At 47.2% G+C, this 13,864-nt stretch overlaps 1 protein-coding gene across 10 annotated transcripts in view; it reads right to left on the bottom strand.

The window, feature by feature from the left end:
- The window catches only part of RAB11FIP5 (RAB11 family interacting protein 5), a 118,234-nt gene that overhangs the window by 14,202 nt on the left and 90,168 nt on the right, over positions 1–13,864 (bottom strand). For 2 of the 10 annotated variants that reach the window (XM_043512804.1, XM_043512803.1), the window contains exon 4: positions 5,210–8,158. The exons of 1 other annotated variant lie outside the window; for it this stretch is intronic. In XM_043512804.1, coding sequence (XP_043368739.1) covers positions 5,210–8,158 — 2,949 coding nt within the window. Of the gene's footprint in view, positions 1–5,209; positions 8,159–10,383; positions 10,563–13,864 lie in introns of those variants that run through there. 7 more of the 10 variants (XM_038398523.2, XM_038398524.2, XM_043512805.1 and 4 more) reach the window with 6 other exon arrangements.

The following is a 13,864-nucleotide window of genomic DNA, read 5'->3' as shown; positions in this document are numbered from 1 at the left end:
TGGAGGCTGACACAACTGATTAAGAGAGCTTTAAACTAGGAATTTGTGGGAGATGTCCAGGTAATCTCCATGCTGGATTTTAGCATTGAGAGGGAAGAAAAAGTATGAAAGGATACAGCCATGGGTAGGAGAATGGACATAAGGAGGAAGGGCAGTGTAGATACCAATCTAATAGGTCATACTGGCGGTAGACTGTCCGTGCCTAATCAAGTAAAGAATGTGAGTGAGACCAAACAGCAAAAATTAAGATCTTTGTATACTAATGCGAGGAGCCTAGGTAACAAAATGGAGGAACTAGAGCTACTTGTGCAGGAAGTGAAACCAGATATTATAGGGATAACAGAAACTGGTAGAATAGTAATCATGACTGCACTACAGCTATTGAAGGGTATGTGCTGTTTAGGAAAGACAGAAATAAAGATAAAGGTGGTGGAGTAGCATTGAATATCAAGGATGAGGTAGAATGTAAAGAAATAAGAAGCGATGGAATGGATAAGACAGAGTCCGTCTAGGCAAAAATTACATTGGGGAAGAAAACTACTAGAGCCTCCCCTGGAATAGTACTTGGGGTGTGCTATAGACCGCCGGGATCTAATTTGGATATGGATAGAGCTCTCTTTAATATTTTTAATGAAGTAAATACTAATGGAAATTGTGTGATCATGGGAGACTAACTTCCCAGATACAGACTGGAGAATGAGTGCTAGTAATAATAATAGGGCTCAGATTTTCCTAAATGCAATAGCTGATGGATTCCTTCATCAAGTAGTTGCTGAACTGACAAGAGGGGATGCCATTTTAGATTTGGTTTTGGTAAGCAGTGAGAAGAGATGGTTGTAGGGGACAACCTTGGTTCAAGTGATCATGAGCTAATTCAGTTCAAACTGACCGGAAGGATAAACAAATAAATCTGCAACTAGGGTTTTTTATTTCAAAAGGGCTGACTTTCAAAAATTAAGGAAATTAGTTAGGGAAATGGATTGGACTGAAGAATTTATGGAACTAAAGGCAGAGGAGGCCTGGGATTACTTCAAGTCAAAGCTGCAGAAGCTGTCAGAAGCCTGCATCCTGATAAAGGGGAAAAAATTCATAGGCAGGAGTTGTAGACCAAGCTGGAGAAGCAAGCATCTCAGAGAGGTGATGAAGAAAAAGCAGAAAGCATACAGGGAGTGGAAGATAGGAGGGATCAGCAAGGAAAGCTACCTTATTGAGGTCAGAACATGTAGGGATAAAGTGAGAAAGGCTAAAAGTCAAGTAGAGATGGACCTTGCAAAGGGAATTAAAACCAACAGTAAAAGGTTCTATAGCCATATAAATAAGAAGAAAACAAAGAAAGAAGAAGTGCGACCGCTTAACACTGAGGATGGAGTGGAGGTTAAGGATAATCTACGCATGGCCCAATATCTAAACAAATACTTTGCCTCAGTCTTTAATAAGGCTAAATGAGGATCTTAGGGATAATGGTAGCATGACAAATGGGAATGAGGATATGGAGGTAGATATTACCATATCTGAGGTAGAAGCGAAACTCGAATAGCTTAATGGGACTAAATTGAGGGGCCCAGATAACCTTCATCCAAGAATATTAAAGAAATTGGCACATGAAATTGCAAGCGCATTAGCAAGAATTTTTTAATGAATCTGTAAACTCAGGGGTTGTACCATATGACTGGAGAATTGCTAACATAGTTCCTATTTTTAAGAAAGGTTAAAAAAAAGTGATCCAGGTAACTACAGGCCTGCTAGTTTGACATCTGTAGCATGCAAGGTCTTGGAAAAAATTCTGAAGTAGTTAAGGACATTGAAGTCAATGGTAAATGGGACAAAATACAACATGGTTTTACAAAAGGTAGATCGTGCCAAACCAACCTGATCTCCTTCTTTGAGAAAGTAATAGGTTTTTTAAACAAAGGAAACGCAGTGGATCTAATTTACCTAGATTTCAGTAAGGCATTTGATACCGTGCCACATGGGGAATTATTAGTTAAATTGGAAAAGATGGGGATCAATATGAAAATTGAAAGGTGGATAAGGAATTGGTTAAAACAGAGAGACTACAGCAGGTCATACTGAAAGGTGAAGTATCAGACTGGAGGGAGGTTACCAGTGGAGTTCCTCAGGGATTGATTTTGGGACCAATCTTATTTAATCATTATATTACTGACTTCGGCACAAAAAGTAGGAGTGTGCTAATAAAGTCTGCAGATGATACAAAGCTGGGAGGTATTGCCAATTTAGAAAAGGACCAGGATATCATCCAAGAGGATCTGGATGACCTTGTAAACTGGAGTAATAGTAATAGGATGAAATTTAATAGTGAGAAGTGTAAGATCATGCATTTAGGGATTAATAACAAGAATTTTAGTTATAAGCTGGGAACGCATCAATTAGAAATAACGGAGGAGGAGAAGGACCTTGGAGTATTGGTTGACCACAGGATGACTATGAGCCGCCAATGTGATATGGCCGTGAAAAAAGCTAATGCAGTCTTGGGATGCATCAGGCGAGGTATTTCCAGTAGAGATAAGGAGGTGTTAGTACTGTTATACAAGGCACTGGTGAGACCTCATCTGGAATACTGTGTGCAATTCTGGTCTCCTATGTTTAAGAAGGATGAATTCAAACTTGAACAGGCACAGAGACGGGCTACTAGGATGATCCGAGGAATGGAAAACCTGTCTTATGAAAGGAGACTCAAGGAGCTTGGCTTGTTTAGCCTAACCAAAAGAAGGTTATGGGGAGATATGATTGCTTTCTATAAATATATCAGAGGGATAAATACCGGAGAGGGAGAGGAATTACTTAAGCTCAGTACCAATATGGACACAAGAACAAATGGATATAAACTGGCCATCAGGAAGTTTAGACTTGAAATTAGACAAAGGTTTCTAAACATCAGAGGAGTGAAGTTCCGGAATAGCCTTCCAAGGGAAACAGTGGGGGCAAAAGACCTCTCTGGCTTCAAGATTAAACTCGATAAATTTATGGAGGAGATGGTATGATGGGATAACATGATTTTGGCAATTAATTGATCTTTAAATATTCATATTAAATAGGCCCAATGGCCTGTGATGGGATGTTAGATGGGGTGGGATTTGAGTTACTACAGAGAATTCTTTCCTGGGTATCTGGCTGGTGAATCTTGCCTACATGCTCAGGGTTCAGCTGATCGCCATATTTGGGGTAGGGAAGGAATTTTCCTCCAGAGCAGATTGGAAGAGGCCCTGGAGGTTGTTCACCTTCCTCTGTAGCATGGGGCACAGGTCACTTGCTGGACGATTCTCTGCACCTTGAAGTCTTTAAACCATGATTTGAGGACTTCAATAGCTCAGACATAGGTGAGAGGTTTATTGCAGAAGTGGGTGGGTGAGATTCTGTGGCCTGCATTGTGCAGGAGGTCAGACGAGATGATCATAATGGTCCCTTCTGACCTTAATATCTATGAGTCCATGAACATCATTCACCTGGGGAGCTCAAAGAACTTTACAAATATTAATGAGTTATGCCTCACAGCAGCCCCATGAGGCAAGTATCCCCATTTTATAGATGGAGAAACTGAAGAATCTGGAGGTTAAGTCACTTGCCCAATTTCATACTATTGAAGGAATCGGTGGTAGAGATGAGAACAGAATCCAGATCTCCCGGATCCCAGTCCTGAGCCTCGACCAGAAACCCATCCTTCTTCCCACAGATGAGACCTGCCCTGGACTGTCTATACAGTCAGATTGAAGATGGCAACTAACAAATTGGTGTGTGTCGCACACAAAGTCTGATGGGACCACACGCTGCCCGTTACCTGGCATTACCCTCTTTGCATTTGCAGGATGCATCTCTTTCCATGAGCACAGTAGTACTTATCTATACACAATGATTTTTTTACCTGCAGGTTTGAGCCAGGTTACCTGTTAGAGGATGAATAATTCAGTTAAAGACAGCACGATCCAAGGCTCTGGCCAACGTGGAGCCATTAAATGGAAAAATAATGGACCGATCCTGAGGTCATTTAGCATGCAGAACTCCCATTGAAGTCAAGGAGAGCTTTGCATGTGAAAGGACTACAGTATAGGGCCTAAAAGGAAAAGGGAATTCTACTGCACCCCATCATGAGCTGGAAAAAGATTCTCTGACTGTTGAAATCCCTACCAGCCCCTTAGAACTATGTTTTCCCAGGTGTAGCAGAAATAAGATGATCCATCAGGGTCTAAGACAGCTCTCAGATAGGTCCTCACAGTTCCCCCTGAAATCAATAGTCACCTCAAACCTGGGAGCAGAATTTGGTCCTTGACATGCGATGAGTAAAGACAGATCCCTATAACATTCCCTTCTTCTCCCAGTCAGGCCGCACAATGGTGTGCCAGGAAAACAGGATCAGCTACAGAACACATCTCCAGAATCTCCCTCGGTTTCTACAAGTTACAAAAATCTGACCAGTGGTTAGGACTGGACTAGCCTTCCCTCGATACTCCCCACACCCCCAAATATTTCAGGGCCAAATTCTGTTTGCCTGTCTACCACCAGGATTCCTCAAAGGAGGCTGGTCTCAGCTCCAGTTATGCTTTAACTATGGAGAGAAGAGAATTTTAGTACCTGAAGGCCTTTACAAAAAAAAAGAAACCAAAAGCTGAATGAATGGAGGAAGAAACAGCTGCCAACATGCCATGAAGCGTTTCATGAGAGCGTTAATGGGCAGAAGTTTGGGGACTCCCCCTTGCCGGACACATATACAAAGGTATGTATTTTGCAAGAGCAGTGAATGGTGGGGAAGGGAAAGTTTGTGGGGAGCTGAAGCTAGTGCAATACATTGAGCGCCAACAGCCTTCACGGTTCTGTGGGGGCTCAATTTTCAGCTGAGGCAAATCTGGGGAACGTTTGCACCACTAGCTCTCAGCAAGCACAGGACGGCCGTGGAGAATTCCGGTCCGATAGAGCTAAGGATTTAAGCCAATCCAATGCAATTCTCAGGGGCCTACAGGGTTTTATTTGAAAATGGAATTAGCACGCTTCACTTTGGAAGTGGGTAAAGATCTGGGGGATGGGGCAGGAGAACAAAGGCAGGCTGAGGCAGTTTCCTTTGCTGCATGAATTACTTGACAACTTTGGCTAACAGACGTTCTATCTGCAGGTGCTACGTAAAGGCCCAACAGTGGAAGGGAGGAAGGGGGCTATTTTCCCTCGAGGACACACCCTTCGCCTTCCCCGGAGTGCTCACCTGCTTGTCTGATGGAAAGAGGGCTTCTCAGCTGGCTGTGTCTCCTTGGGCAAAACCGTGAGCGTTGAGACTTTCATGCCACCGGTCTGCAGCAAAGGGCAGGAGGACTGAGCTGCTGCCCAGCTGGTCACCGCAGGCACCCCACTAGTTGTAGGGCACACGATGGGGGAAGGGAAATTGAATTGCTGGGGGTTAGTCGCAGCCACAAGGGAAGGTGTGGAGAAGGCCAAGGGCTGGTTGCCATGCAAGAAAGGAAGCTCAACTAGCTGGTCCTCAGGGAGGTTAGCGGGCTGGAAGCCATGGGGAGCAGCTTCCTCATGAAGGTCTTTGAAGTTTAAGCCTCCCTGACCAGGAATTTTGGGTGACGTGGCCTGAATCGGGAGCACATCTGATGGCTTTTCCACAAAGGGATTGTTTGGGGACGAGGGGCTGACTCTGGGGGTGAAAGGGTTGCCCAGGGTTGAAGTGTCAGCCTGCTCTCTGCTCTCCTCCCCACTAACTGGCCTCCAGAATTCAGCCTTTTTGAAGTCTGTCACTTGATCCGCTGACCAGCTAAGCCGCTGACTCGACAATGGCTTGGGCCTGTCAGCTGAATAGCTACCCTGCTCTGACCCGCAGGTCGGGCTCTCTAACGCTTCTGGGGTTTGAGGCTCCCATTCAGCTGGCTGGGCTGGTGCTTTGCCAAGATGTCCCTGGTTATCTCCCTTCCCCGATGTAGGCCTTGGCTGCGAGGGATGCTCTTGAAGAGCTAACCTTTCAAGCTGGTCAGCTGGGCTGGGGCTTGGGTAGTGCGTAGCGGGCCGCTGCTCCTCCACAGCTGTGCAGAACAGCACCGATTGGCTGGATTCTGGATCTCTGGGAATATCGGGCTTTGAAGGAATCAGCTGCTCAGGGAGTATTTCGTTCCTCTCTGGGAACGCCGGTGCGGTCTCCGACAAGCCCCACCTGGCGCCGGAGTGTCGCTCGGTGAGCTGTTGTGACTGGGGGGGGAAACCTGGCTTTACCATTTCCAATTTGTTTGAGTCTTCTTCAGCATCTGACAGGCCTAATCTGTCTAGTGAGAATTTCGAAGGGCAAGTCTTGAACTGCTCAGCCCCAGTCTCCTCATTTATCTCTAGCAGGTTTTCCCCAGAAGAGGTGTCCCGTTTTGTGAACTCATTAGCTCTTGCCTTCAAATTAGCCACCCAGTCCTCTGTGGCAGAATCAACATCTCCAGCAACCGAAGGGACTCGCCTTGCTTTTGCTTCAATTATCGCTGCTCCCAACACAGGTGGGCTGGGAGCCACGGGGGAAACATTCTCTCGGCTTACATGGGTATATTGCGGCTGAACTGCAACCTTTGGGCCCTCCTCATTTTCACACTGATATTCGTTGCCTTGCTGGCTCATGTGTGTGTCCAAATTGGCCTCATCATCTTCCTCTCTGAAATCCCAGGGTGTGAACCATCTCGGAGGCTTTGGCGGTGGTGCCCCCATGGTTATCTCCAAACCAGCTGCCCCACTGCTCTCCTCCTCCCTCTCTGGGGTCTCAGTCCATACGGTGGAGGAAATGTGTCTCTCGTGAAAGTCAGAGCCTAGTTTCATGCTGGCTTCATCTGCCTCCAGCTGTGCACTAGTCTGAAGCCCACCTTCTGGTGGCTTTATATCAATCATCCCCTCTGTGTTACTAGAATCCTGACCATCACCGATGTCGACTACAGCTGATGGCTTCTCCGCCGCTTCCACTTTTGACACCAACAGCGATAGGGCAGCGTTATTCTGAGGAAGTGCCTCACTGGGTTTCTCCAAGACTAAGTTGCTTTTGGTCAATAGGCCTGGGGCACTCACAGGGCTGCTTTCCTCTTCGAAGATGCCCTCATCGGAACATGGCCTGAACATGCTCTCCTGAATCTCGTGTTCCTTCTCAGTGACCATTTGGTCGCTTTCCCATGGACCGCCAATTGTTTCTGTGGCCGTGGTTGTCCATTCATCTTCCCCTGCACTATTGGGCTCCTCCTCATTGTATGCTACAGTCAGTTTTTCTACGTGCACCATTTCGCTGTCCCATTTCTCTCTGGCACTATTTTGAGTAGTCAATGCTGCTGCATCCTCCTCCTTCCCCAAAGCTCCCAATGCAGACCAGGCTTGAGAGGTGCTAGTTCTCTCACTCTCCAACAGAGAGCCCAAATGACCCAACACACCATCTTCTCTCAGGTTAACTTCCTGTGCTGTTTTCAGTACGTTTGCCTCCATTTCTTTTAAGATTGCGACATCTGCCCAGGACCCTGGACCTAGAGACACTTCATCAGCACCTTGTGGCTCAGCCTTAGCTTTCTCAGTCTGGTTTTCATGAACCAGTTCAGCTGGGCTTCCTGTTGGACTTGGATCATCGACGTAGGCCAGGCCCTCCATAACTACAGAATCCAAAAGGCTTTCCTCCCGAATTTCTGGTTTGAGTCTACTTGTCGCAAAGGCATCAAAGGTGTCATCCCAGTCAGAGACGGGAGGAGTAGCAGGAGTCTGTTCTCGAGGAGGGCTGAGTTCTTGGGATGTGGGAGTGGCTTCTGGAATAGGGGCTCCAGCGCTTTGGATTGAAGACTCCTGCTGTGGTTTGTGAAGTCCTAGGGAGGCAGAGGGACTGTAATCCTCAGAGGAATAAACGTGCCCAACGACCTCTTTGGTAGCATGCGACCCAGACTGGAAACTAGAGAGAAAGTGAGTAGGGGAAGGAGAGTTTAGTACCTGGTCAGCAAGGAGGTCCTCAAAGAAAGGGTTGCTGTGCAGGGAGTGGAGGAATGGATTGGTAGGGGACAGGCATCCAAACTGGCTTTCTTCAGTAGCAGATAAAAGGTTAGTGCTTAGCATGCAAGAAGGATGGACTATACCAGCAGGAGGACACTGGACAGGGGAACAAGGGGAAAAGTGAGAAGGTGCATCTGAGCTGGTTTCTACCTTAGGAGACACTTCCAGGCTGTGGAGGGAAGACAAAATAGTCCTCCTGGTTAATACTATGACAGCGGTTAAGTATATTCACCCCAGCCCACCCCACCCACCCCACAAACACTTATGGTCAAAGCTGTGCAGTGCTGCAGGGATCACACATTCCTTCCTGTTAAGCAGAGCAATGATTAAGACAGAGATGCATGGATAGTGCATGCACTGGTATAAAGGAAAGGGAACCCCTTGTTTTAAGGCAGCTCTTGTGCCCCCCCCACTCTGTTTCTTTACAACATACAGAATTCCTACAGCACTGAACCAAAGGGCGAGGGGGGTAACTAATGACCTTGGAGGAACACAGAACTAGAGAGGGGCCCCAATTCAGCACCTGTGGCCCAAACTCCCTGTTCATTGATTGATAACTTGTTCTGGATGCCAATTTTCCAATTCTACCCATGCGAGTAGTCCCTTCTCACGTGAGTAGTCCCACTGAATTCAGGAGGGCTCCTGGAATGAGTAAGGCTGACTCACGTGAGTCAGGGTTGCAAGCCCAAGCCCTTACTCCAGAGTCTGGTCGTTTGCTTGATTTCACATCAGGTCAGCAGAGAGAGGCTCTCAAAATCCTCCCTTTCCCCTCCTCCCACACAACCCCCTGAACTCAGCACAGGAACTGCAGTTATAGCTGAAGAGAAAACAAACGAACAGCAGGGGGCACCATGTGGCGAGGGCACTGGGCTGGGAGTCAGGAGACCTGGGTTCTGTTCCTACCTCTGCCGCTGGTTCCATGTGATCTTTGGGCAAGCCACTCCCATTCCGTGTCTCCGAGGCAATGAGCTATCCCTTGTCCCACTCAACGGAAGCTGCAGGGATTTCAGCACCACCAAGAAACAGGCCATTACCTCCCCCTCTGTGGCTCAGTTTCCCTGGCTGTACCAATGGAGATGCAGATCCTTCCCCACTTTTACAATTGGTCAGAGGCTATCCTCCTCCTCCTTTCTGGAGTGTTGCCAACTCAACTCAACCCATTTCACAAACCTCTGGAGTGGAGCCGCATGAGGCCCTGGGCAGCAGGTCAGCAGGATTACCCCTGGGCTGAGACACAGAACTTAACAGACTTGCATGAGGTTACACAGGAGTCCCTGGTGCAGCCAGGAATTTCCATTCCCGGCCAGTACTTCAACCACAAGGCAATCCTTGCCCTCAAACCCTTTCCTCTAAGACTCAGCAGTACAAGGGGGATAGCTGAATCCCCTTGCCCTGTACTCCCTACAGAGGCTAGGACTTTGGGGACACATTTATCCCAAAAGCCCTCCATTTCTAGCAGCCCCAGACTCTGAGCGGTTAGAACAGGGAGGTAACCAACACGCTCTGGTGGCATCTTCCCTGCCCGACACTTCAGATCATATGCCCTACAGCCAATCAGTGGGGTTTTTGCCCTCTGTCTCCTGCAAGTATCGTCCCCTGACAGCAGGTAGAGGAGTGGTTGGGGACAGACTATAAAGACGAGGGGAATCAAACATTATAAAAATCATAAGCTGTCACAGTCACTTGTTTGACACAGGAGCTGAGTCAATGAGGACTTTCCAGAAAGATCATTTTTTTTTAAAAGCGGTCAGTGATCTGGTACCTAACACTGTGCCCATCCCCAGCCTGCATAATTGTGTGATCATCCCGCTGTCTTCCCAGCATCCTTCCTATTGCTTGGCACACTCACTTGGTACAAACGAATTGAAGATGGTGACAGAGTCTCTGGAGCAGGGGCTGCTTCAGCACACCTAGGCCCTGATTCTTGTACAGACCTTTGGGCATTATGTTCTCCTCATAAGACCCGAATTCAGGGTCCTCAGGTCGATGCCCTTGCAGGAGCCAATAGCATTGCTAATCTCTGAGTGGAGGAGAAAACAAGTAGCTATCTGCTCTGCTTTCAGCTACCAGCCCTTGTCAGAGAGAAGAAACCACAAATGCTGGGCTCTTGGCAAGTCTGGTGCCTCCCAGAGAACCCTCCTCTTGCCTGAGCAGCTCTAAGGTAAAGTGGTCATGGAGGAGGGATTACTCTGAAATCCATTTCCTTCGCCCCAGCTTCTAAAAGCTAAGGGATCAGCTGAGACAGTAACTCAGCAGCCAATTCTAGGGCCTGCATTCAGCAAGCAGGCTGCATAGTGGCAAAGGCAAATGGCAACGGTCAGATGAAGATGGCATAAAGACCAGAGTCTCATGCACCAATGCAGGGTCCCTTCAGCAATCAGCCACTTGTCTTACCATGTGTTCTTCAGACTGAGGTTTCTCTGTCACTTCCTGGTTGGAACGCTGCATTCTCATATGGCCTCCTGCATTCCCTGGGAGGGCTGAATGGGCAGCACCTGACCTGGCTACAGACAATTACCCACCACCTCTGGGCTCAGAGCAGAGCAACTCAAGTAGCAGCAACACCAGATCTCCTATGGGGCAGAATGATGCAGCGAATTACCATTCTGGGGAAGAGCCACACAGTAAAAAAAAAAAAAAATAATAATCAGATTTTAGTGTGATCAGCCACAAGTGAAATATTGATGTCAATGACTCGGGCAAATCAAAGTTTGTGGAGGGGGAGGAAAAAGTCAAAAACCCGTATTATACTGTCAGTCTCTAGCCCAGTAGTTTTCAACCTGTGGTCCGTGGAGCAATGGGGGTCCGTAGACTATATCTAAGATTTCCAAAGGGGTCTGTACCTCCAGTTGAAATATTTTAGGGGTCTGCAAATGAAAAAAGCTTGAAAGCCACTGTTTATTCTATATACAGCCTAGTCTTGTTCTCACTGATGTCACAGGATTTGGGCCCTCACTAGTCACAGTAGCCCCTAAGCAAGTGTCTCTCTGTGTGTAGCTAAAGTTCAGCTAGGAGGAAATGTAAAAAGCACCTTCTCTTCCATTCCTTCAGCCTTCTCTCACAGAAACAGTTTACATAAGAACATGGGGCTGCATAACTTCACTGGAGCTTATAGGCACCACTTGACTTCTCGTGCCATCAAGATATTTTAAAATAAATTTCCCATCGAAATTCTCTTCCCCTGCTCCCATTTTTTGTGATTTATAAACTTCTCCATGAAGGCTGTAAACTAAGCTCGCTTCCTTAGTAAATGTCAGTCATAGAATATCAGGGTTGGAAGGGACCTCAGGAGATCTAGTCCAACCCCCTGCTCAAAGCAGGACCAATCCCCAATTTTTGCCCCAGATCCCTAAATGGCCCCCTCAAGGATTGAACTCACAACCCTGAGTTTAGCAGGCCAATGCACAAACCACTGAGCTATCCCTCCCCCCAGTCATTGTACGCCTCTAGGACAATCTGGTACTGCCAGGTTATTGCCCAAAGCCAGCCTGTGCAATGTACGCCGGGAGAGTTCCAGAATAGGAAACAAATGCAGCATGGATGCATGTTTTCAAAACCAGAGCTATACATAAAAGTTTAGATGGAATGGGGGAAAGCATCAGCAAAGGCCAAAATGCTGGCCTTACCAACCTCGGCAGAGCTGCTTTGGGAGGAACACAGCCAAGACAACGTAAAGAATCATAGAATATCAGGATTGGAAGGGACCTCAGGAGATCATCTAGACCAACGCCCTGCTCAAAGCAGGACCAATCCCAGCTAAATCAATCTCTGAATTTTTTGGGGGGGGAGGGGGCTATTATTGTTACATATATCATGCCATTTAGACTGAAAAAACAACAGCCCCCCTCCCTTTACTTTGCATTTGACCCATTTTACCTTCTGGCTAGTCAGTTTCACCTGCTGTTTGTGCATTTTTCCTACAACGACCAAAAGAGAAACTGTTTTCCTTAATAATTAAAAAAGTCATTTTGAGGCAAGGGGCAGAGTTTGGGGAAAAAGTGCAGGGCCTGAAATTATGTTACTTTTGCATAGTGGACTGGATTTCAAGTTGTCTGTGTCCCTGGAACAGGAGCGTAACATGAATTCATTTTTACACGGCCCCTTCAATTCTATTGATGGAGGAAAGGATCCGTCTATTCTTCCTCTTAATGGCAGCTCCAGCTATGATACACACTAGACAATGAGATCAGTCAAAGAAATGCAGTTCTGGTGAAACTTAAATGAGCCTTCCACTATCAGCAACTCCCCCGCCCCAAATTACTTATTTTTTAATCTGAAAGAATAGAAAGCTATCCAGGTGCAGTGTTGAAAATCAAAACCAGATTTTTTTTACAATGAAACTAAGGACTCACTGGGACAGATAAAGCTTCTGCATTTCACACACATAGTTTGTGTCCCAAGCCATAAGGCAGTCCCAGCCCGTGAACCTTCACTAAGATTGATGAATATGGCCCAACATAAACTTGACACTGAAACCAAACTTCGGGCACATTCTGTATTGTTCCAGGGTCCATCGCAACCATCTTTCACCAATGGAGCATTAATCGTCCTTGGGTGGAAGACAGAGTGCTGCTACAGGAAGGATATAATGGGCCATCTCTGTGCAACTCCATGAAAGACAACGGCATTACATCAGGGAGCCATTTTATTGAATTATTCACAAGCCTTCGGTGGCACTCAGTACTGAAACATGCAAGTGTCTAACAGGTTTATGCTGGTAACAGCTGTGCAGTAGAGAAGCATCATCCTCATCACCCCTGCTTTACAGATGGGAAACTCAGACAGATGACTCAAATTCCCCACTGCCTGGCACCTTGTGTTTCCATTCACATCTGTGCACAGCAAATGTAAAAACACCACCAGGGTGTGAGCAGAGAATTCAGATTTGGGACCATTTTACTTCCCCTTGGCACAGAGTAAGGGACCCCACAAGGAACCAGGGTTATCCCACAGAAAGTCTGTGGAAAGGCCAGGAAGAGAACCCAGCTCTCCAGAGTTCTGGGGCTATAGCTTTAGCCACAAGCCCATCCCCTGCGCCCACAGAGCCACTGTCATGTTTGTTTAATCGCCTCTGGTGCTGCAATTCCTGCCTCCAATCCATCTTCACTCAGGGAGTTGTAAAGCACATCTGGATTTTTCTCTTGACCTTCCAGCTCTACAATTCTCCATGGCTAAATACACCAGCAATCCCTGGCCCAGGGTATGCAGCATTGCACCTGCAGTGCTAGCTCTGAATTGGTTTCGGTATTTTTGGCCAAGCAAAGCAAGGCCCCACATTCACCTGTAACGCGACAACTTCAGAAAAATCACATCCGAGCAATGGTAGAACGCCGGAGAACGTTCAAGGGAGCAGCAGGCAGACCCCTGCTGATTTTGGAGGAAACTAAAAGAGCCTGAAATTAAGCCCATCATAAACTGCCCATTTTGTGATGCCTGAAGAGGAAGCTCTCTGGCGCCCCCTGGCTGCTATCGACACATCAGAGGCAGCAGCTTACTAGACTGTAGGCTGAGCTGCATACCCACACAAGGCCCTCCTCCCCATTCCAGCCAGGTGGCTCCAAAATAGACCCTCACCCCCCCCAATGCAGCTGTCCCCCACCCCCGGGCTCTTGTCCCCAATCTCCAGCCAGGACCCCCCAGCCAGGCCCCTCACACTCTGGCCAGCCCTACCCTCCACCCAGACCTACATTTACACTTAAAAGGTTGAACAAGGCACAGAGCTTGGTCAACATGAGCAGTAAAGTGTGCAACCCTCTGCCATTAGCTACAGAAACCTGTACATTTCTCCCTGTGGATTGTGAGAACTATATTTCTGCTGGAAGAACAGGAGTTACTGGAAGCATATCTATGTACACCCTTCCAGCCACTGTTCAGC

The sequence above is a fragment of the Dermochelys coriacea genome, chromosome 4 (assembly GCF_009764565.3).
Source record: "Dermochelys coriacea isolate rDerCor1 chromosome 4, rDerCor1.pri.v4, whole genome shotgun sequence".
Taxonomy (NCBI): Eukaryota; Metazoa; Chordata; order Testudines; family Dermochelyidae; genus Dermochelys; species Dermochelys coriacea.
Note: the sequence above shows the minus strand (reverse complement) of the source record. Positions and strands in the feature narration are given on the sequence as shown.